This window comes from Bos grunniens, chromosome 12, assembly GCF_055505025.1.
Source record: "Bos grunniens cultivar Pamir isolate PY7600 chromosome 12, Bosgru_T2T1.0, whole genome shotgun sequence".
Classification (NCBI taxonomy): Eukaryota; Metazoa; Chordata; class Mammalia; order Artiodactyla; family Bovidae; genus Bos; species Bos grunniens.
The window spans coordinates 36,945,121-36,969,353 of NC_141176.1; the positions used below are offsets into that span (position 1 = coordinate 36,945,121).

At 52.6% G+C, this 24,233-nt stretch overlaps 2 protein-coding genes across 2 annotated transcripts in view; both read right to left on the reverse strand.

Moving 5' to 3' along the window:
* Positions 1-3,163: 3,163 nt before the first annotated feature.
* On the reverse strand, positions 3,164-18,708 carry LOC147361713 (uncharacterized). The gene is made up of 15 exons (XM_086328411.1): positions 18,599-18,708; positions 18,003-18,144; positions 16,993-17,125; positions 16,646-16,807; positions 15,099-15,225; positions 14,676-14,887; positions 13,901-14,066; positions 13,725-13,807; positions 13,109-13,269; positions 12,779-12,944; positions 10,919-11,034; positions 9,977-10,071; positions 6,800-6,908; positions 5,032-5,155; positions 3,164-3,494 (listed from the first exon to the last, which is right to left on the reverse strand). The coding sequence occupies exons 1-15, from the start codon at positions 18,706-18,708 to the stop codon at positions 3,301-3,303; spliced, it is 2,100 nt and encodes a 699-aa protein (XP_086184537.1). The 3' UTR covers positions 3,164-3,300.
* A 107-nt stretch (positions 18,709-18,815) lies between these two features.
* The window catches only part of LOC147361714 (uncharacterized), a 53,246-nt gene continuing 47,828 nt past the window's right edge, over positions 18,816-24,233 (reverse strand). Inside the window, exons 46-47 of the mRNA XM_086328412.1 lie at positions 20,469-20,599; positions 18,816-18,947 (exon numbers count right to left, since the gene is read on the reverse strand). Coding sequence (XP_086184538.1) covers positions 18,816-18,947; positions 20,469-20,599 — 263 coding nt within the window. The remainder of the gene's footprint in view (positions 18,948-20,468; positions 20,600-24,233) is intronic.

Below are 24,233 nucleotides of genomic sequence, written 5' to 3' on the forward strand. Positions count from 1 at the left end.
AGGAGATGGCAACCCACTCCAGTGTTTTTGCCTGGAGAATCCCAGGGACGGGGGAGCCTGGTGAGCTGCCGTCTATGGGGTCGCACAGAGTCGGACACGACTGAAGCGACTTAGCAGCAGCAGCAGCAACAGCAGCAGCAGCATGAAGTGTTCAGTGAGATCGAAGAGGCTCTTCTGATGGACATGAACGTTTTGAGCAGGAGGGTGGACACAGGCCCCTGCCAGCATCTCACTTGTCAGCTGGTGGCACATTATTGAGACAAGTCCAGATTCCTGCAGATCCACTATTACAATTTACAGAAGTCTGAAAATGTCTTGCTTTGCGATTTCAGAATATTTTAAAATTAGAGAGGGCAGGAGATATATCTTGCAATCTGTATTAAAACACACTATCCTAGTAACTGTTAGAACTTCGATGGTCCCCAATGATTTGTATGTTGACTGTTATATCTTTGAATGTATTTCCTTAATTTTCATTTTAGAAACGGTTGAGAAATCATACTTAGAAAGTGAAAGTGAATCCCTATAGGGCCTTCGATGCCAGCACAGAATGTTCTCGAGGTTTCTGAGGTGCAGCTTTGGGGCCCTGTGGTCCAGGCCTGTGGGTGATAGCGGGCTGCCCATTGCTCTTGCGTGTGGGCTCCAGCAGCTGTGAAACCCTCAGTAGAGTCGCTATAATGCAGTGGTTAAGAGCCTGGGCTCTGTTGTTGGATAGACCTGGTCTGAACATGAATCTTCCCACTTGGCAGTGGCCGCAGCTGTCCTTTCTTGTGTGTTGAACGGAACTGGTGTCCCCCATTGTGTGGTCTCGTGAGGCAGCGCCCTGAGAGCTCTTGGCCCAGCCTTCACCCTCCAGAGAGCTCTTACTGAGGGGCGGGGACAACCTCCTGGGTGCTTCATGGGCTGCACGGGCTTAGAGACGGGGGCTCGTGGGGGCTTGTGCTACCTGAGCCCCAGGCTCACAGGCACGGCCTGTTCTGGACTTTCGGTGTCGAGTAGCTGCTCAAACTTAGGGGCAAATGAAATCCATGACCCCCGGCCCTCCCAATGCTGGAGGCCACATTCTGCTATAGCCTTGACTCCAAGTGGGGGCCACAGATGAGCGGCCTGAGCGTCTCAGCCGGAGCTTGCTAGAAACACAGACGCTCCGGCCCCCACACTCAGAAGCTGCCTTCCAACAATTCCTGGCAATTCTCCTGCGATGTGCTTACCCCTCCTCTCTGAGACTCAAGGGGTCACTGTCCTCCAGACAAACAAGGACAGCCTTGGGGGCCCCAACCTTCCCATGCCACCCTGTGGGGACCTTTGTCCCCGGGCCTCTCAGTGTCATTGGCCCATGTCAAGTCCAGGCCCAGCATCCTGAAGACCTGGGCCACCTGATCCCCCTGGGGTCTCTTCTGTGAATGGAGGCTGTTCCCCTTCTGGGGTTCCCTTCTATGAATGGAGACTGCTCCTCCTTGGGACTCCCTCTTTGAATGGAGGCTGGAGTCCACTTTGCTAAGTGTCTGACTGCCCCGATGGTTGATTTAGGACCCACAAGAGGTGGCTGTGGACTCAGGTCTGGGTGGACATGGCTCCTTCTCCAGCTGATCTTTCAGACCCACAGGTGGGAGCAACTCCCCACCCCCCCACCCCCAGCCATTCTTCCTCACACCTCACCTGCAGGCCTGGGTCCACTCTAACACACACACACACACACACACACACACGCACATGTCTGGGCTGTGTTTGGGTGTTTGAGGGTGGTGGAAATGGGATTTCTAGGTCACCTGGGGTCCCTACATCAATCCCTGAGGCTACTAGGCCTGAAACACTCTCTCTTCCCCCTGCTTCTTTTCAAGCATCCACATTTCCTACCTTTGAAGGCTTGGGTCAAGTTCCAGCCCTCCCAAGAGTTGTCCCAGGGGTCCAACCCTGGAGGTCCATGTCCCGCCGCTCTGAGCATCTCCCTGTCTGTCCCTGAAGCTGGCACTAGTGATTCTGCATGGCTTCCAGTTGTGGTGTGGCCCTGACGTGACCATGTGATCTCGGGGTTAGTCTGTATCCATAAGGTCAGTTACATGCATGAAGCATGTGTGGGTCACCTGATGTCTTGTATGTGAGAAGCAGTGTGCTGAGTGGTGTGTGTGTGTGTGTGTGTGTGTGTGTGTGTGTGTGTGTGAGAGAGAGAGAGAGAGAGAGAGAGACTTTGCCTCTAAGGAAGCTACAACCTAGAAGAGAGGCCAGGACATGACTGGGTAACTAAAGCAGGTATCAGATGAAGGGCAGAGAATTAAAGGAGGGAGAGGTCGAGAAAGGGTGGGAAGGAGCCTGGTGGAGTGAGTGGCTTCTAGAGTAGTCTTAGGGGGTGAAGAGAGGTTTGCAACCAAACCAGTTTGTTTGTAGCAGAGAAAGGCTTCATGGGGCAGCCAAGCAAGGAGAAGGAAGACCACATTTCAGATCTGCCTCTCAGAAGATGAGGGATCTGAGATATCAGGTAAAGTAGCTGGCAGGTCTCAGCTGAAGGGCAGAAGCTTGGAGGGAGAGGAGAGGTGAGGTGATCTGTATCCTGCACGCGCCCAGGTTTAGACTGGCTGGTCCTAGCTAGTCTTAGCCAGTCAGCACTGCCCAGAGCCTACTCCAAGTTTCTGAAAACAACTTGGGCCCCCATTACTGTAGTGACCCCTATGTCAGTAGCCTCCTCCCCAGGGGTGGTTAAGCAGCCTGGTGATACATTACCTTGGCTTGGAGGGTGTACAACTGGAGAAAGAGGGGGAACAGTGAAAGCAGGCTTAATCAGTAAGGGCATGTCACAAATGGACGAGTTTCTAGCAGCTGTCTCCTTATCTGCTGCTCTGTCAGACACTCTTCTGTTAACCCTGAGGGCATGGCTGAGTCTCCTCTGGTGCTGGAGGCCCTCAGGGCAGGTGTGACTGCTCCCCTGGCTGGCGCCAGGAAGGGAACACCATCAGTTCCTGGGGCTCTCGGCAAGGACACAGCAGCGAGGGAGGCTCTGTGCAGGAGCTGCACCTGTGTTCTCCTCCCCTGAAGCCAGGGCTCCAGATGAGGCTTTTGGAGGGCATTTGACCTGGACCACAGAGATTTGAGGGGCAGGCTCAGTGATGAGAATGCACACCGATATCTCACCTGTGTGACTTTATTTTCCTTCACCCCAAGGATCACAGGCAGAAACCAACACAGGCTGCCTGCTGGGCTTTGAAGGAGCAGGTCCCAAAGCTGAGCACATACGCCCCCTTCCTGCCAGCAGACAGCAGAGGCGCCTGGCCAAGCCCGTGGAGAAGGAGCCCGGCCCCCTCTGACTCAGGGCCTCCCCAGGCTCAGCCGGCTGCCAGCCGCCACCTGGACGAGCAAGGATAGTTCCCACTCCAGCTCTTCTGCCCTGCGGGCCACCCAGGCTCTCCTGGCCTCCAGTGCCAGGGCCTGGCTGCTCTGCAGGGCCCAGGGTCCCAGGTTCTTTCCGCTGGGGACACCTGCCTTTCCCTGGTGGGGTCTATCTTCATGCTGCTCAGAGGGGCAGATCCTGGGAACCACCTGTAAAGGACACGAATGGAGGAGGAGATGGGACTCTGCAAGCCCTGAGCCTACCCTGTGACCCCCTGTGACCCTGGTCTTTCTGACAGACTCTGGGCAATACCCAGCTGAACCCTGGGGAAGACGCCAACAGGCTACGTCCAGGGACTGGCCTCATGCTCATTCATGCACAACAGCAACTAATTATTTCATTACATAATCATCATGTTTAATAATTTGGAACAATTATTAAACAATTAAATCTTTTCATAGCCCCTCAGCTCATCCTGTTTGTCCCTTCTTTAATACTGGGGATATTAACACAATGTCTCTTTAAGCATGAAAATCTCCAGTTCCTTTATTCTCATAAACGCTGTCACCTGAGCCCCTCAGTGCAGCGGTGCTGGGTGCCTGCACCTCATCCCGTGGCTGCCCCCAGGAACCAGCCCTCCAGCTTACTTGGTCTCTTGGGATGGGTCTGGCTGTGCTCAGGGAAGGAGTGACAGACACACTGGGTGGGGACTCAGAGTGCCATCTGCATTTGGGCTTCTCTGGAGCTGCTGGAAGGGTCTGTGTGTTTTGTGGCTGTCACATGGCACATGGTGCCTTGTGTGCACACAAGATAAAATTTCCTTTGCTTGTTTGTGAGCATAGATGTCCTTTCTTGTGCTTTGGTCTTGAGAGGACAACTTGACTGAGAAGAACCCATTTTTCAGACCCCCCAACATCCAGACTCAGGTAGGAGGTCTGTACTCAGGGAGCATCTTGGCTCCTGGGGTCGCTGGCAGGTGAGACCTCCTTGGTTGTGAAGAGGGAGGCCTTGGTGAGCAGTGTTTCTGGGCAGTGAAGCCTAGTGACAGGGGTGCATAGTCTTGCACACCCTGTAACCCATGGCATTGCCTGTCTTCAGCAACTCAGCAAGATGGGAACTAGTGGGACATGGAGGAGGCACTGGGCTTGGGTGCAAAAGTCAAAGGAACACCAAAACCTCAGGTCAGGAGAAACAGTATTCTAACACAGCATCAGGAATCCAGTTGTCCACTCGAGGCCTGCTTTAGTGACGAGGTCAGTGCATACACAGCTGAGTTGTCACTGTGTCTCATGCCTGTGCCTCTCCAGCTTTCCCAGGTCTACACCTCCAGGGATGGGATGGGAGTGCATCTCACAGAAAACTCTTTGTTTAGGCCACAGCTGGAAAAGCTATTAATATTTCCATGGTACCCTTTCATGCCCTTCCCCAGTCTTTCCAGGCCATCAATTTACTTAGAGACCTGAAAATGAAAGGTAGCCGACATGCTCCCCTGCCTATACATGTAGCTCTCCCCCAGGGTGAGCCCTCTATCTGCCAAACACAACAGGCAAAACTGGTGGGCCTTCTGGTCCGAGCTGGTTGTTTTGTTCTGAACTCCTTTCTATGGAAGACACTGTGACCCTGTGGGCCCCACATCAGGAGACCCAACTGTCCGTGGACACCTCAGGAACTGAGGTGGTGGTCTCATGGGCTTACCACACACGGACTGCCTTTGCTAGGCGGCAGTTGGCTTGTTCTGTCCTCTTCTTTCTGGAGCGCTAAGGCTTGAGCAGTGAGCTGGAAGAACTCCTCATTCAGCTCATCCAAATTGTCTTCCACCTGCTGTATCTTCCTCTAGAAACAAGGGACACATGGTCCTCATTACTGTCCCTTTTATTCTAATATCACTAAAAACCCGTTGAGCTGCTCCATGACAGGTGGGGGCATCAATGCTGGACGTGTGGAGTTGAGATACATCTGCTCTTGAAGAGCTCAGTACCTAAGGAAAAGGGAACGCAGGCCTACAGTCTGGTGTAGTGACAACTGTGTGGAGGGATGTGCAGGGCCTACAGGAGCAAAAAGCAGGAGGCCTAACATAGGCAGTTGTGATCAGGGAGAGCTCTCTAGAAGACAGGAGACATCGCAACTGAATGTTAACAAAAAGGAATTAACTGGGTGGACAGCTGAAGTAGGGCATGCTAGGCAAAGGCAACAGCATGTGTGGAAACACAGAGATATGAGAGAGCACAAGGAACTTTTATCTATCTCTCAGTTCACCCAGTTCCATCCACGCATCTTTCCATCCACCCATCCATCTATGCATCCATCCATGCATCTATCCATCAGTGGATTCATACATGGATCCATTCATCCATCCATTTGTACGTCCATCCATTCATAGATAAAGATTTATTGAGCACCCATTATGTGTCAAGCCAACGGTTGATTATGGAACTCCATTAGTGAACTCCCATGAGGTCTATAAGGAAAGGCAAACATAGAACAAGGAATTATCAGTGACAAATGTTACCCAAGGAGATGTTCAGCTTGGTGTGGGAACTAGTCAAAGTTCAGTTTGGTGGTTGCATGCATTAATAATTTGTTTGGAAAAGTGGACAGAGATGAAGCTGGAGACATAGGAGTGGTGGCTGGGGACAGCAGGCAGTGAAGGGCCTTGTGTACTAATTGTGGCTACAATGGCAGAGATTTTCTTATTAATTTTTTGGGAGAGTGAGTGTTTTCTGATTAAAAATTGCTTATCTCAGACACTCTTATAGGCAGAGATGATTGTGTAGCTGAGTTTTGCCCAATGCTTTCCTGAAAGGTTTAAATTTTGTACTCTTCAACCAGTGGAATATGAGAGTGTTTATTTCTTTATTCCTCACAATTACTTTAGTTAGATTGGTATCACCGACTCGATGGACATGAGTTTGATTAAGCTCCAGGAGCTGGTGATGGACAGGGAGGCCTGTCGTGTTGCAGTCCATGGGGTCGCAAAGAGTCAGACATGACTGAGCGACTGAACTGAACTGAACTTGGTCAGATATTTTAGGTAGATAAAAAAGGGTATTTAGTTTAATTATTTTTTTTTTCTGATTCTTTGAACATTCTAATACAATTTACTTGTTTGTGTTTCCTTTCTCTAAGGCCATTTGCACATTTTTTCTAAAACAGTGAAAGTGTCTACTAATGGTAACATTTTGACCTAGAGGTTTTATATTATTATGTGATCATATCTTACCTTTGGGATTTTTTTTCCCCCATTGTTTTGAAAATTGTTTTAACCTTCACCTCATGCCCTTGTAAACATTGTAGAAATCAATGAATACTTGTTGATTAAAAGAATGCTTTTCTTGACCAGTATTCTCCAATTCTAATTTCCTGTGTCTCAGAGTCATACAGGGTGTGTAGGTGACAAGCAGGCTGGAGGGTGGGCAGTTTCCCTACATCATCCCACGTTGCTGGGCTGTGCCCCTCCCCACACTGCCCGGCCCCTACCTGCAGCTCAGGAAGGGCTCCCTGCCTGTGCGCGGGGGCAGGGCTCACAGGGCCTCCTCCTTTGATGTTATCCTGGGGGCGCCATCCAGCTCTCGGCTGCCTCTGGGGGCTGAGAAAAAGAGGGGTGAGAGGCACCCTCTCAAGCCTCTACTGCTGGTGGTCCACCCCCTCGGCCGTGTTTAACATCTCCCCAGGGAGTCTGAGATTAGGGAAAGACGAGATATGAGACTTAAACATGAAGGACACATACATAGGTCCCCTGAAGCTGGATGACAGGACCCAGGCAGGCTTCTCTGCCCACGGGTGGTGACTTCTCAGTGCCAGGAGCACAATTCACGGCCGGCACATGTCAAGGAGGCACACTGAGATAAGAAAATCTCTCTGCCTTCCAATATCTGCCTAAAAACAGGACTTACTTGTTGAAGGGGTCCCTTCCCCTCTCTACCAGGAGGCTCAGAGGGTAATCACTGGAGGCACACTAGACCCTCACCAGCCCAGAGATACCTCCAGAGGAATTTACATAGACACTAGTCCCCCCACCATGACACTCCCCTGTATCTACCATCCCAAGATCTGTGGCCCTAGAAACCCAAAGTCCTTTACAGTTGTCTTGTCACTTCTCTAAAATGTGTTCTTAGAGTTACCACAGTTCCAACCTTCCCTTCAAGTTATTCTGCACTGAGGGCCCCACACATGGGCCATGGACACGTGAATGAGCTTCTGTTTTCTCTTGTTGCTTGTGTGAGAACCTGAGATGGGTAGAGGAAAAAGATTTTCCCTCCTCTGCATCAGCTGGCTGTGCCCTGTCTGGCTATGTGCTCACCTGGGTCCAGGGACTGCTGTCTGCTGTTGCCCTGCTAGGCCAGGAGGAGGCCTGTGCTAGTCCATGTAGGTGCCTGGACCTGCACACCCTCATACGTCTCCTTTATTATGCTGTTCTCAAATTGTCCATCTGTTTCCTGCTACGAGCCTGGTCCGTACATGGATGTCTTCTTTAGAGTCCCCTTGGGCCGCTTAATTCCAGATCTCAGTTTTCACACCTTGAGGCAAGATGGCTGGATGGTGTCCAGGGAGCTTTTGGGCCTTGGGGATGGGCCTCGGGTCTCAAGCCAAACCTGAGTGCTCTCACTATCGTCTCAGGTCTCGGTCAATGCTGCTGTCCTCCAGGAAGACCCTTCCCCAACACCTGCTACTAGGACCACCCTTATTTAAAGCTATCTTATCTTTCCTGATCCTTACAAATGTCTTTAAACTTCTAGAAGTCTTTCATTATAATCACTTGTTCCTCTAGACTCCTTCAGCCCTGCATCAAAGGCAGCAGTAAACATTCTCCTGACATGGAACAACAAACTGGTTCCAAATTGGGAAAGGAGTACCTCAACATTGTATATTGTCACCCTGCTTATTTAAATTCTATGCAGAGTACATCATGTGAAATGCCAGTTTGGATGAAGCACAAGCTGGAATCAAGATTGCTGGGAGAAATATCAGTAACCTGAGATATGCAGATGACACCACCCTTATGGCAGAAAGCAAAGAGGAAATAAAGAGCCTCTTGATGAAAGTGAAAGAGGAGAGTGAAAAAGTTGGCTTAAAACTCAACATTCAAAAAACTAAGATCATGGCATCCGGTCCCATCACTTCATGGCAAATAGATGGGGAAATAATGGAAACAGTGACAGATTTTATTTTCTTGGGTTCCAAAATCACTGCAGATGCTGACTGCAGCCATGAAATTAAAAGACGCTTGCTCTTTGGAAGAAAAGCTATGACCAACTTAGATAGCATATTAAAAAGCAGAGACATTACTTTGCCAACAAAGGTCCATCTAGTCAAAGCTATGGTTTTTCCAGTAGTCAAGTATGGATATGAGAGTTGGACTATAAAAAAAGCTGAATGCTGAAGAATTGATGTTTTTGAACTGTGGTGTTGGAGAAGACTCTTGAGAGTCCCTTGGACTGCAAGGAGATCAAACCAGTCCATCCTAAAGGAAATTAGTCCTGAATATTCATTGGAAGAATTGATGCTGAAGCTGAAGCTCCAATACTTTGGCCACCTGATGGGAAGAACTGACTCATTTGGAAAAGACCCTGATGCTGGGAAAGATTGAAGGCAGGAGGAGAAGGGGTCGACAGAGAATGAGATGATTGGATGGCATCACCGACTCAATGGACATGAGTTTGAGTAAACTCTGGGAGCTGGTGATGGACAGGGAAGCCTGCTGCAGTCCATGGGGTTGCAAAGAGTTGCACATGACTGAGCACCTGAACTGAACTGAACTGAAACATTCTCTTGGGTGATCCTCATAGAGCTGCTGGGAGGTATTTTCTCATGATCCCCAGTGTCCAGTGTCCAGGGCAGAGCCCAGTCAGGGATTCAGGTCTCTGGACTCCTGACCTGCATTTCCTTTTTGTGATTCTCTTTCTGGCAACCTGGACCTCCAGGGGCCCCAGCCTGGCGATGTGAGCAGGAGAGTCTGGGCTCTTCTCTTTCCTTCAGGAGACTTCAATCATCTGTATAAGCTCTCCAGGACTTTCAGTCAGGAAGCCAAGAGGAGAGATGTCTCTGGGAGGATGGGCTGTGGTGGCTTTGGTGCAGGGATTAGAGGGGTGAGCATTCAGAGTCAGCAAGTCTGAGAATCAGATGCCCTGGGCTGCAATTCCAGGTCCTCCTGTAACATAACCTTTCTGAGCCCCAGCTACCTCACCTTTAAACTAAAGGATAGTACCACTTCACAGGGTTTTTGTGAGGATCAGATAACAGACAAAGTGCTTATCTCAGTACCAGTAAATACAGTCAATGATTTTACCACTTCCTCTCCTCAACTCAGAGGAACAAAGGAGACTGTGGGTCTCCGCCTGAAGAGAGATGGGAGTTAGAGGAAGGAGAATCAGAAGGAGGAGCAGGAATATGAAGTCTGGGGTCACCTGGAGTGAACGTGGCCTCTTTCCCATGGGTGGGGACAACCGCAGTGAGTGACATGAGTTCTGATGAAGTCCTCAAACTGGCAAACCCTTGGCAAACCTGGGTGGCCATGACAATGGGGACTAACTGGGGGCAGGGAGCCCCAAAGACTTGTAGCTGGATCAGAACGGTTTGAGGCTCTAAATCAGGTGGTGAAAAATAAGAACCTCAGAACCCTAAGCCAGGGGGCTTAGCGTGTCCATGCCTGCCCACCTTGGACTTCGGTGCTCCTCAGGGGAGGGCAGAGGCTGGGGCTCGGGGAGCACATCATTCACCAGCTGAGCATCTTTTTGACAGGCGGAGACAGTCTGTCCACCAACCCAACCAGAGGCCTTGGAAAAGACAGACAGTCCTGTAACTTTCCTCTATTTCTGGGCCCGGAAAAGAACAGCGAGGGACCAGGACGTCATTGCTAACTTGACATGGACAGGTGTGCCGACCTGAGTATGGGATGCCATGTCTCTGGGGAGCCTGGCTGCTGACTGCCAGGTGCTCCTAGGGGCCCCAAGCAGCTGCCCAGAGTCAGTTAAGACCTGATGAGAGTGGTGGCCTCCCTTGTCTTTGCCCCCAGGCCCCCTGGGACACATGGGCCACCATGGACTCTGCCCTGCTGCACAGGGGTGCCACACTGAGGACCCAGAGGCCCTCCAAGTACTCAGTCCCTCAGACGTGCTGCCCTCAGCAGGAACTGGGGGCCGGGCCCCTCTTGAGTGTCCTGTGAGAGGCCAGGTCAGCTAGCGGATGGGGAGGCATTATCTCCAACATGCTTCTTGGAGGAGGCTCAGAAGCGATGGAGCAGGGTCACCTAGAGCACAGGCCACGTACCTTGGGTTCTGACCAAGGGCGGGGCGCTTGCAGACCGTGAGGCCCAGGTGCGTGTGAGCCTGTATGTGATGCACGTGCACACATGAGTGTATGGGTGTGAGAGTGTGGTGAGTGCGAATGTGTACTGTGTGAACATGCATGTGACTGTGTGTGCACGTGTGTGATGCATGTGTGTGTGTGTGGCTGTGTGCTGTGCACACATGCATGTGAGTGTGCATGGTGTGTGTGATGCACACATACACATGAGTGTATGGGTGTGAGTGTGGGGAGTGTGTGCCCGTGTGCCTAATGAGTCTGAACAGTCAGGCTGTGGTTGCCCTGGGTGTTCACCTTTCTCAGGGCCCCAGTTGGTGGCCCACATGCCTGAGAAAGTGCAGTTGCCAGGGCTGCGATGGCTTGGTCCAGCTCCACATGACAGCCTGGGGGGGACACACAGTGGGTGCAGCCTGGGGGGAAGAACACAGAGAACCCCTCAGACATCCCCTCATCCATCACAGCTGCCCTGCCGGACATCTCACCCCTCCCTGCTCATGGAGTTGGTGTGTGTACCCCACCTTTCCTCTAGGCAGTCACTGCGCCGGCTGGACACCCAGGGGCAGAGCCTGGAGGAAGCATCCTGCTGCCTTGAGTCCAGATGGTGTCCCCCTTTCTGTACATCTCATTCCTAACTGCTTCTAAACTCAGAGATCTGCCCCTCTGGTATTCACGCCTCTGTCCAACTCAGAATCCTGCTGTAGTGTGGGCCCCCAGGTCGCCAGGCATGCGCTGTGGCTGCACACCTCCCAGTCACACAGTGAGTCTTCTGGGTTAGAGGAAGATTTTGGTTTTTTGTCTTTTTGATTTGCTAATGCTTTGTCACATATTATTTTTGACAATTTGGCCAACACAAAGGAAAAATGGAACCCCAGCTTTCAGCTTGCAATAGAACCCGCCTTCTAACCCAGCTCCCATCAGCGCCCAGGACAGAGGGCAATGACTGGTCTCAGGCAAAGTTCAGAGGAAGTGTTCCTTTTCCTCGTGATCACTCAGCTGGATGTCCAAGCCCAGAAGGTACAGACGAGGAGTTTAAGAAGAGATGATTTGCAGGGAAGGTCAAGGAAAGCTCTGGATGTCATTGCTTAGTCCCTAGGGTCCTCCAGGCCACACACTTGCACACGCACACTTACACACACACATTTACACACAGTCACACCCACTCACCCCCCCACACACTGATACACATTCACACACACACACTCACACACATGCACACCCACCCACACCCCACACACATTCACACACACTCACACACTTACAAACACACCCTGCCCCACACGTTCACACACACACTTGACACACTCACATACATTTACACATACACTCAGCCCCCACACTCACGACTCCCACATACACTGATACACACTTACACACTCACACACACATGCATCTGCCAGGGAGGGTTTCTGGCATCTCTGCCATGCCTTCTGAATCTACCTCTGCCCTGGGCTGGGACCTGGAGGACTCTGACTGTGGAAAAAGTGACACAGCTGTCTGGACCTCAGCCCCCACACTACTTTCCAGGGAGTGGACTTCACTGAGGAGCTACCTGCCTCTCCCAAAGGGCCAGGGAGCTCCGTGGGGGCTGTGGCTGGGCTTGGAGCCCAAGTCTGGTGGTTACTGGCGAGCTCGTGGGGTCTAACAAGGCACATTCCTGCATGCTGTCAGCTGCAGGTGGAGGCATATAAGTCCTGTGCAGCAGGGAGTGGGCTTCTGGGCCAGCTTGCACTCTCTGTGGATGCTGGGAGGGTCCTTTAGCCTCTTTAGGCCTCAAATTCCTTATCCATACAATGGGGATGTGGTAATACCACTCATAGGTTTCCTGTAACAACTGAACGGGTAAGTGGAGGTGATGTGAGTACAGTCATCACACAGGGCAGGACTGTGAGGACAGTGCTGGAAGCTAGGCTCCAGGGCCTTTGTGGCCGCAGGGAGTGGCACCGTATCCACTTCTCTGTCAGACCCCTGTGCATGCTAGTACCCTCCCATCCTGGGAGCGTCTCTCCCTGGCCCTGTGCCCAGGACCATCTTCTTTGATCAGGTTGGATGCTCTCTGGTTTTGGCACCGAGTGGGATGAACCACGTGAAATACTGTTGGGCCTTGATATCACAGCTTTTCACCTGCTGCCCCACCCCTGGGTACTGGCCTCGCACCTGGCGGACGCTGCTTGGGCTCCCCAGGAGAAGCTGTGTTGCGGCTGCTCCATGAGTCTGCGCTCTGTCCAGTGCATGTCCTGGCAGCAGCCCTGCCTCCTGTCTTTGGGTCTCCAGCCCTGCCCAGCCCTGGCCGCTCTGTTGCACTGAGGCCTTGCAGGAGGTCCTGGAGGAACCAGGGCTGGGTCACCCTCTCAGGTTGGGTGTGGCCCTTCATCTCAGCTCAGGCGATTCACAGAAGGGTGGGTGGCTGTTCCTGAAGTGGGTGGGTGGGTGTGGGGGGAGACGTGGGAGAGGCAGTGGTCCTGGTTATCAGGGGCTAGGGCTAACCTGGAGCCCCCGCAGTTGCAGGCTGGCGCCCCTGTAGAAGGCCAGTGCGTCGCTCCTGTGCCTGCTCAGCTGGGCTGCCACATGCAGGCTCTGGTCCTCCAGCTTGTCATACAGCGTGCAGACGCTGAAGTCCTCCAGGGTGTGGGCTGCAAGCGGCTTCCCTGCAGGCAGGGGCCCTGGACTCAGCAGCTCCCTTCTCCCATGGGGCTCTGCAGGCAGGATGCAGGGGCAGAGGAGCATGGAGGCCTGCCTGCAGGGGAGGCCGGCTCAGCAGAGGAGCTGACAGGCAGGTTGGTCGTCCCATGAAGGGACCCTGCAGGGCAACGCCCATCCCCCTAGCCTAGCTCCTGACCTGCACAGTGAGGACCCAGAGCTCTGGCCACTCTCCAACCTCACCACCTGAGGGAGCCCAGAGAGTCACTCACACCTCCTGGGGCCTCAGTCTGTCTGGAAAATGGGAATACAACAACCCTCCAAAGGCCCATTTCTAGGTTTTGTGGTGAGGCTGAGAGGGATGGCATGGACTGCCATTAACTGTCAGTACAAAAACCAGCTGCTCCCCACACGTGCACCTGGTGGGGGGGAGGCCTGGGGGAGGAGGGCGGGGTGGGGGTACCTGGGCCCTGGGCAGTGGCTTTCTTCCAGGAATCAGCTCCTTTCTCGGAGCCCCAGGGACCAAGGTCCTCAGAGAATGAAAAGCTGCAGAGAAGTAGTAGCCTCAGAGCCTGCACACACAGCTGGCCCCCGGCTGGTTGGGGGCTGCGGGAGGTGAGCCCGCAGGAGGGGACTCACCGGTCCCCAGGGGGCACAGGCTCCACAGGCATGAGAGGCTCCCTGAGGCCTCTCCACCGAGGCCCCTGAGTCCTCACAGGGCAGGCCTGGGCCAACAAGGAGGGTCTCAGCACGAAGCCCAGGCTGGTCAGCAGTGCGGTTGCCAAGCCAACAGCCAGCAGCACCCCTGTGGGGGTGGGGGTGGGTGGGGAGCTGTGACAGCAGCAGTCCCCACTTTCTCTTCCTGCTGCCTCCGGGCTCTAACCCCCCTGAGCCCCCTGTTAACAGCCCTCACTCCTGCCTCTGGGTGTAACCCAGTCACCATCCTACTGGGGGTCCTCCTCCACCCTGGATCCTTTGGGGGTGGGGTGGGGGGCCTTCCCGGGAGGCTGCTGCTCCGCCCTCCTCTGGCCACCCCAGGGCCAGGCCCTTGAACCTCAGTTGCTATGGGCCACCTGTTTCCCCCCCGGCCCCTTGGACCGGCTCAGCCTGGACAGCAGACCTGGGTCATGAATATGGAGGGAAGAAGGTGGGAGACCCACAGAGGAGGCAAGAACAGGCACCTCTGGACACCTCCACTCAGGGACCCTGTTCACTGAGGCAGGGACCCCAGGACCCATGGGAGCAGAGGGTAGAGACAGGAGGCCCAGGAGAGAATTTCAATATTCCTTGCCTGGCAGAGGAAGGCCAGGTTCAAGGACAAGTTTGTTGTCTTCGAGGCTGTGCCCAGGGTCGCAGGCTGGAGCTTGGTCCCCCTGCCCCCTGCAACCCCGCTCCTCTGTTTTGTGGTCAGTACCTGAGATTGCCACCCAGTCTGGGCCCAGGTTTGGTGGTTGGTGCCTGAGGACACCATGCCTGGCAAGCTGATAGGGTGAGGAGGGCTGCACGGGGGGCAGGCCTGGGTCGCAGGCCACTCCTTGCTCCTTCACCAGCACCACGGCCAGGCTCTCGGGCAGCCCGTTGTCCTGAAACACGTACGTGCCCGGATCTACAAACTGGTGAGCAAACCTGGGGGTGAAGGGCCAGAATATGGGGACAGTCTGAGGGCCACGAGCCGTGGAAGGGGCTCCCCCTAGAGTAACGTGGCCCAGGGAAGCCGCCCATGACCCCCACCCCTGACATGGTCTGAGGCCCCCACTCTCCCCCGTGCCCTCCTGGCGCCCACCCTGGAGAGGCTGTGACCCTCACTCCAGGAACCAGGTAGCCTCACCACAGTCACCTGGAGAAGCTGAGGTGGGTCTCCCGCACCAAGCGATCGAGCTGCCTGAAGGCCCCGAAGTCCCAGTGGGGGTTGGTGTTGAACAGGTGCTGTGTCTGGTACACGGGGTAGTGACTGGCCGAACGATCTGTGGAGTGAGCCGCTCGGCCTGAGCTCCAGGGGCTTCTGAAACCACAGCCCCGGGCAGCCCACAACCTGTCCCCAGGACGCTGACCTGTGAAATAAACCTGGTGCCAGGTGAGACCCTTCCCTCTTGGCCCACAGAGAGAGAGGCCCCCCTGGGGTGAGCACAGCCGCACGCCCGGTGCCCTCTGGGGTGGGGTCTGTCCACCTCTGAACCCTGGCAGGTGGCACAGGGCAGGCACACAGCCAGTGTTCAGTTCCTGCTAGGGAGGCAGGTGGGCGGAAGCATGGGTCTGGGTCTGGCCACTCCCTCTGACCAGGCCTGTCTCCTGCCTCTCAAGACGTCACAGAAGCGAAGACTGAGGTTGAGAGGTAGGGCTACCCAGGCCTGTGGGATTACGGGTGAGCTGGGCCTGGAAATGTCCAAGCCGGGGTTCATTCTGTGTGAGTCCTTTTCCTTTCCGGCCCCATTACCCTTGCACTGCTTCGTGTGGGGGAACTTGGGCAGCTACTCCATGCGTGAAACCAAACCCTCGGTCTGCTTCTATGCGGGCTGGGTGCTTGTTCTGTTCAGATCTGATTTATGCTGAGATCTTCAGCCATGCCTGGAGAAATACCTCCTCTTGAACCTTCAATGTGTGGCTGTGTGCTGTCTCTATACTGATTGCTAAAGCACTTAGAAAGATAGTTTACATTTGTGAGCTCTCTGCCCCATATTTTTGCTCTTGAAATCCATTCTTTAAAAAACATACTGGAGAAGAAAAAGAAGGCCGGTCAGGCACTGGCCACCCTCTCGCCTCTGTCTCAACCTACTTACCTCGTGTCAATGATGTCGTGATGTGTGTGTGTGTGTGTGTGAGCGGGTGGGGCGCTCAGCCTCACCGCAGCCCCCAGGGAAGCACCAAGTGGGAGAACGGCAGAGAGTCAAGTCTGCTGAGGGCCTGACCAGTGCTCAGTGTGTGGAGGGTGAACGCTGAGCCTCTTCCACCAGTGAAGCTGTTTCAGAGGAGAACTCAGGCTTGTGCTATGAGGTTCCAGTGGTGGGGGAGGGGTGTCACAGAGAGGCAGGCTTCAGAGCATTATGGGGAAGACAATCCTTATAAATCAAGACATCCAAGATGGACAGGCTACTGAGCAGGCGTAGGGTCTGACCCTGGCACAGGGCAGCCCTGCAGGCGGGCTGGAGCACAGGTCAGAGGTCACCTTGGTGAGACCCCTCTCCTCCCAAGGTGCAGAGGTCTGGCAACCCCACTTGGAGCTGGAACAGCAGGTCCGAGATATGGAATCCAGGCCCCAGTGAAATGACCAGTCAGGTCAAGAGCAAGGGCGCAGCCCTGGCCTGTGACTCGCTGCTGCAAATCTGGGTATTTGAGGTCACTGGACACCTGGGCGGGGAATGGTGAGAGAGTCAGGGTGGGACTCACTATAGGGAAGAATGTGAAGCTGGAAAAGAACCATGTCCCCCGCAGCCAGGCAGACCACTGGGTTTGGAATGTGGGGGTGGATGCTGGGATCCTGGGGGGCACGGTTCCCCGGGCCTGGGGTCCAAGGTTGCCTCTGCTGCCTTGGGCTGGACACAAGTGGACCTGGGAAAGTTCAGGGGAGGAAAGCTGGAGGACTAGGGCCTGCCTGGGGGCCCCACGCTTACCTTTGTGCCCCACCCCCAGTCTAGATTCCCTTTAAGGAGAAAAGATCATCTTCCCACATGGCCTGTGACCCCTGACAGACTGGGGGATCCCTCACCCCTCCAGACCCCACCGGGAAAGCTCACCGAGGAGGAAGGCATCAAGTGTGTCCCCACTGGAAATGACCAAGCCAAGGAGGCCGCGGGGGCTGCACAGGACGAGATGGACCCTGGCACTGCCCTGGAAGGACGGGTCTGGGCCCAGTGTGCTTGTTAGCTCCTAAGGACAAAGCACAGCACTGAACACCTTGGGTGAGGGGCAGGGAGACTTGCAGTGTTGGATGGACAGAAGCCCAGACCAACCCCTGGTGAGGCTTGACGAGGCTCAGCGGTGCCCACCCCACCTCCCCCAGGACATGTCTCCTTCCTCACTGAACTTGCCCAGGTGACGTCCTGACCCTGGGCTCTTTCTTGTCTTCAGGAAACACCCCTGACTCAACTCAGGCCTTTTTCTCTCTTTTCTCTCTACCTGCAAAGGTCCTACTTACAGAGCAACTCAGAAACCTCACCCCATCACCCCAAATCTGCTGTCCAGTCCCGGGCCAGATGACCCTTCCAACCCTTTCAGTGGCGAGCAGACACAGTGGTCTAGAACCTCTGGTGCAGAAGCATCCAGAGTGAGCCGGACCTGCGTCCAGGCCCTGGTCCTCTGTCTCAAGGCCCTGAAGAGAGCCAGGGTCACACCCTGGTGACCAAGAGACAGGCCTGCTCTGTAGCTGGAGGTCTGGGCTGGACAAGACTCTGGTTGGGTGGCTGCAGGGTCACACCATCTCTGTGATGTGCAGAATGCCTACTGGGAAGTGAAGCTGATGGTTTCCAAGGCCCTCTGGTGTTCAGATGGGATGGTTGACACTGACATGAGGAACACCACTACTGCTTCCTGCCTGCCCTTCCCTGCAGCCGCAGATGGACATTCATCCAGGTAGCCAAGGACCAGGCGGGTGGGCTGGTTCACAGACGGGCAGTCTCTCTGCCTCCTGGCTTTTTTATATGGCTTTTGAGTTTTCTGCAGCCGCCAGGCCTGGGCAGCTCTGTCTTTTCTTCTCCAGTGGGCAGAGCTGCCCTTCCATTCCAATCCTTCCTTGAACTGGGCTCACCCTCTGGATGCTGCCTGCCTCGTCCTTCATGCTGAGGATCAGCTTCCTGCTGGGCCCCCAGGCCAAGGAGAGCTGGGCGGCCCTGGCCAGACACTGGGCATCACAGAGCTCCTCTGCAGAGACGTACTCTTGGCACTGGCAGCTGTGGGAGAGGACGGGGTCTGTCTTGGGTGGTGTGGGGCCCCGTGGTCCCCTCCAGAGGGATGTGAGCTGCCTGCTCTCCCTGAGCTGGGGCTGTGCTTTCCGTGGGGAACCTGCGGTGACTGGACCACACATGCTTATGCCCTGCTCCTGCACTGGCTGGAGCCTCTCCCAGGATGAGAGCCACGCTTGGGATGAAAACCTTGTCCTGGGGGCGGGGTGGGGGAAGGCTCAGCACTTTGGCTTGGCTTCCTCCCAGTAAGAGGGATGCGAGAGCCAGCAGTTTAGCCAGAACTCTCTTGTTTATCTTCCCCTCCACTGCCCACCTAACTTGGTGCAAAGGTCAGCTGGCAGTCTAGAACTCGGGGCCAAATTGGGAACCCCTTGGCTCAGTGTCCAGTCCGGGTCAGCTCCTGGCAGTTGTTGGGGGCTGGAGCCTGGGGTGTGGACCTCACTGTCCCTGCTCCAGCACCTCCTCAGCCCAGCTGCTTGTCCCCACCGCTCTGGCCTGGTGCCCTGCTCGAGGTGCGCTCGCAGGGGGCTTTCTGGGAGGAGCTTGTAGCATGTGGTTTAACCTGGGTCCTGCCAAGACCTCTGGGATGGACCCTCTGGGAACAGTCAGGACCTGCCTGGGGTGGTGGCTTCACTGTGGTCTTAGCAGCTTGTCATCACTCACATGCCCAGCCTCGCGTTGAGCTGGCCTCCTGCCGGGTGACAGAAGGAAGAGCAGTTGTGCTGCTGGGGGGACACGCAGGTGCTGGTGGCAGCCAAGAGGACTTTCCCAGGCAGACAGCGCTCCACGACCTGTGAAGGGGGAGGAGGGCCCTGACCTCAGCACCTGCAGCCTGGGGGCACCAGAGAACATTCCAGAGACAGTGCAGTGTCTTGGGAAACCAGCCCTCACAGGCCCGAGTAGGCACACAAGGAGCTGGCCAGTTGGTGACATAGACAGACGCCCCGATGGCTCTAGAGAGCAGCTCCTCATCCAAGCTAGGGCCCTCAGCTGAGGTCGGATGTGGGCAAGGCCCGGGAGCTAGGCTGGTGAGTGGTTTTCAAACTTCAGTGAATATCATATCTATTTGGGGGCTGGTGGAAACTCAGTTTGCTGGGTTCCACTCCTGGAGTTCCTAAGTCAGTGGGTCTGGGGTGGGGCTTGAAGGTTTGCATTTCTAACAAATTTCTAGGTAATGCTGATGCTGTCAGAGTCAAGATCACACTTTGAGAACCACTAGCTTCCAAGGTGGTGCTTGTGGTAAAGAACCCACCTGCCAATGCAGGAGACATACGAGAACATGGGCTCAGTCCCTGAGTTGGGAAGATTCCCTGGAGAAGGGAATGGAAACCTACTCCAGTATTCTTGGCTGGAGGATTCCATGGACTGAGGAGCCTGGTGGGCTATAGTCCATGGGGTCCCAAAGAGTCGGACATGACTAAAGCAACTTATCATGTACACAGTCTACAAGAAGGCAGGGGAGAGGAGCTCAGACAGGGATGGACCTCTGGAAAGTGAGAACAACATGACTTTGGGCTCCTGGGCACGCTGGAAGCCAGCCAGGCTGGAGCCATGGCCGGGGCTGGTGCCTGTTTCCATCTGGTAGGGATAAAGCAGCCTCAACCTGTTCTCCTATCAAGGAGTAGGGTTTTCCATGGGGAAGGGAAAATTGCCTGAGGAAGGGTATGGGTGGGAGGAGGTGGTGAGAGAGCAGTGTTTCAGTTGGAGCTGTTGTCGGACCCGGGTGGGTAGGCAGCCCTGGGGTCCTGGCAGTCGTCTTGTATACTGACTTAGCTGTAGTCAGCACAGAGGGGTCAGCCAGGGTCAGCACAGAGGCTTCTGTATCACGAGCTGGTTGAGCAAAGTGTCCCCATGAAGAGGTTGCTGTCTTTTAAGAAGAATAACTGACTCAGTGGACACAAGTTTGAGCAAACTCCAGGAGATGATGAAGAACAGGAAAGCCTGGAGTGCTGCAATTCATGGGGTTGCAAAGAATCGGACTTGACTTAGCAGCTGAACAACAACTGGTCGGATCCAGAGCCTCCAGAGATGGCTGTGAGGGGAAGGTGCCCACGTCTCGCTGCCAGCAGGGATGTGTGCCTGGTGAGGGACGCTGTTCCTCCTCTGGCCTCCTGGACCACACAGGATGGTAACCCACCGCAGGGGAGACTCCCAAGACCCTTTGCAAAACTGAGGCTCTGTGGTTTTTTGACAGGGAGAGAGCCCAAGGTCTTCCCACTTACGCAGGAGGTCATCCCCACCCTGGAATGCAGAGAGACTGTGTGGATAGTGCTCCCCTCCCTCTGTCTGCCCTACCGAGGCCCCAGGGCTACCTGGGGCTGACAGTCCGCTTCACTGCTGCTCTTGTCATCGTCATAGGACTTGTATCCCGCCTGGCAGATGCAGGAGCCGTCTGACTTCTGAAAGACCCTGTTCAGGCCCCGACACGTGCAGTGGGAGGCACCTGGGGAGAGAGGAGTCCCTGGCACCTGGCAGGGAGCCAGACAGGTGGGGGATAGACACCTGCCTTTGCAAAGTACTGACCTTGAGGGCTTTTGAGGGGTTGAATGAGATCTTCCAAATCTTAACCCTGACTTCACATTAGAATCATCTTTTAGAACTGTTTAAAAGCTATCAATATCTGGGTCCCCTTTAGACCAATTAAATAAAAATCTCTGAGGTGAGGGCCGGACAGCTACCTTTTAAAAAGTGCCCAGAGAGCTTTATTGTGCAGCCAGGGCTGAGAATTAGTGGCATGTGGGATGTTAGCTCCTCAGCCAGGGCTTGAACCCACATCCTGTGCTTTGGAAGCATGGAGTCTTAACCACTGGACTGCCAAGGAAGTCCCTGCTTAGCATATTTGATAAATTAAATGATGAGATGGAGAATTTCACGGGGGAACAGGAAACTATAAAAGACTAACAGAAATTCTAGAACTGAAAGATTCAATAGCAAAAAATAAAATATCTTTAGAAATATTTAACAGCATATTATATGGAGCTGAATAGTCCATGGAGCTGCAAAGAATTGGACACATCTATATGCAGCTGAAGAGAAGATATAGTAGAATATAGGTCTGAAAAAAAGCATCCAAATTGAATGTCAGAAAGAGAAAATAAAAGATGAAGAATGCAGAAAATAGTGTAAGACACATGTGCATGGTGAAAAGAGATAACATATAATTTGAGAGCCAAAGGACGGGAGAAAGGACAAAACAGAGTAAATACTTAAAAATATTAAAAAAAAAACATAATGGCTGAGAATGTCACAAAATTAAAAGACATTCAACTACTTGAGAAGTACTAAAGAAACTCAAATAGGATAAATACAAAGAAAAACTGCAGGAGAAAGCTTCAGGTACATTCCTAGAAACCAAAGATAATGAGAAAATCTTAAACTACCCAAGAAAAAGGAAAATTACCTGCAGAGAGTAAATAAGGCACATATGTAAGACTTCTCAACAGAAATAGAAAGCCAGAAGCAATGGAACTGTATTTTTAAAATGCTGAAAGAAAATAACTGTCAAGCTAGAATTTTCTGCTTAGCTAAAATATGCTTTAGGCTAAAGCTGAAAAGAGACACCTTTAGACAAATAAAACATTAGAAGATGGAAATTTAAAACGTAACAGTGTTTACAATAACAGCAAAAGGTATCAAATACCTAGGAATAAAGTTAATTCTCTGATGGCTCAGCAGGTAAAGAATCTGCCTGCAGTGCAGGAGACAGGAGACACAGGTTTGATCACTGGGTTGGAAAGATCCCCTGGAGGAGGAAATGGCAACCCACTCCAATATTCTTGCTTGGAGAATCCCATGTACAGAGGAGCCTGTGGGCAATAGTCCAAAGTGTTGCAAAGAGTAGAACATGACTGATGACTAAGCACAATTAATTAATAATATAATTAATTAATATTATTAATTATATAATTATTATATAATTAAATATATAATTAATTAATTATATGTGTGTATGCTAAGTTGCTCTAGTCATATCTGACTCTTTGGGACCCCATGGACTGAGTGGGTTACCATGCCCTCCTCCAGGGGATCTTCCTGATCCAGGGATCGAACCCATGTTCTCTTATGTCTTCCTCATCAGCAGGTGGGTTCTTTACCTCTACCGCCACCTGGGAACCCCTTAAAATAAATCTTAATATAGAACCTCTATATCTCCTATTTTGTTCTTCTTTAAGTTTGTCTTAGCTACTTGCAGTCCTTGAATTTGCATATAATCAGATCACACCCATGAAGATCTTGCTGGAATTTCTCTTGGATTGCAAAGAAACAACAGATCCTTTGGGAGAGAGCTGACATCTTTATTTTATTGAGGCAAGGGAACATTTCATGCAAAGATGGGCTCGATAAAGGATAGAAATGGTATGGACCTAACAGAAGCAGAAGATATTAAGAAGAGATGGCAAGAATACACAGAAAACTGTACAAAAAAGATCTTCACGACCCAGATAATCACGATGGTGTGATCACTGACCTAGAGCCAGACATCCTGGAATGTGAAGTCAAGTGGGCCTTAGAAAGCATCACTATGAACAAAGCTAGTGGAGGTGATGGAATTCCAGTTGAGCTATTTCAAATCCTGAAAGATGATGCTGTGAAAGTGCTGCACTCAATATACCAGCAAATTTGGAAAACCCAGCAGTGGCCACAGGACTGGAAAATGTTAGTTTTCATTCCAATCCCAAAGAAAGGTAATGCCAAAGAATGCTCAAACTACCGCACAATTGCACTCATCTCACACTAGTAAAGTAATGCTCAAAATTCTCCAAGCCAGGCTTCAGCAATACGTGAACCATGAACTTCCAGTTGTTCAAGTTGGTTTTAGAAAAGGCAGAGGAACCAGAGACCAAATTGCCAACATCTGCTGGATCATGGAAAAAGCAAGAGAGTTCCAGAAAAACATCTATTTCTGCTTTATTGACTATGCCAAAGCCTTTGACTGTGTGGATCACAATAAACTGTGGGAAATTCTGAAAGAGATGGGAATACCAGACCACCTGACCTGCCTCTTGAGAAACCTATATGCAGGTCAGGAAGCAACAGTTAGAACTGGACATGGAACAACAGACTGGTTCCAAATAGGAAAAGGAGTACGTCAAGGCTGTATATTGTCACCCTGCTTATTTAACTTTTATGCAGAGTACATCATGAGAAACGCTGGGCTGGAAGAAGCACAAGCTGGAATCAAGATTGCTGGGAGAAATATCAATAACCTCAGATATGCAGATGACACCACCCTTATGGCAGAAAGTGAAGAGGAACTCAAAAGCCTCTTGATGAAGGTGAAAGAGGAGAGTGAAAAAGTTGGCTTAAAACTCAACATTCAGAAAATGAAGATCATGGCATCTGGTCCCATCACTTCATGGGAAATAGAGGGGGAAACAGTGGAAACAGTATCAGACTATTTTTTTGGGGCTCCAAAATCACTGCAGATGGTGACTGCAGCCATGAAATTAAAAGACGCTTACTCCTTGGAAGAAAAGTTATGACCAACCTAGATAGCATATTCAAAAGCAGAGACATTACTTTGCCAACAAAGGTGCGTCTAGTCAGTTCAGTTCAGTTCAGTTCAGTCGCTCAGTCGTGCCCGACTGTTTGTGACCCCAGGCTATGGTTTTTCCAGTGGTCATGTATGGATGTGAGAGTTGGACTGTGAAGAAAGCTGAGCACCGAAGAATTGATGCTTTTGAACTGTGGTGTTGGAGAAGACTCTTGAGAGTCCCTTGGACTGCAAGGAGATCCAACCAGTCCATTCTGAAGGAGATCAGCCCTGGGATTTCTTTGGAAGGAATGATGCTAAAGCTGAAACTCCAGTACTTTGGCCACCTGATGTAAAGAGTTGACTCACTGGAAAAGACTCTGATGCTGGGAGGGATTGGGGGCAGGAGGAGAAGGGGACAACAGAGGATGAGATGGCTGGATGGCATCACTGACTCGATGGACATGAGTCTGAGTGAACTGCGGGAGTTGGTGATGGACAGGGAGGCCTGGCGTGCTGAGATTCACGGGGTCGCAAAGAGTCAGACACGACTGAGCTACTGAACTGAACTGAATCCTAGCACATGGCTTAACTTTCCTTACTT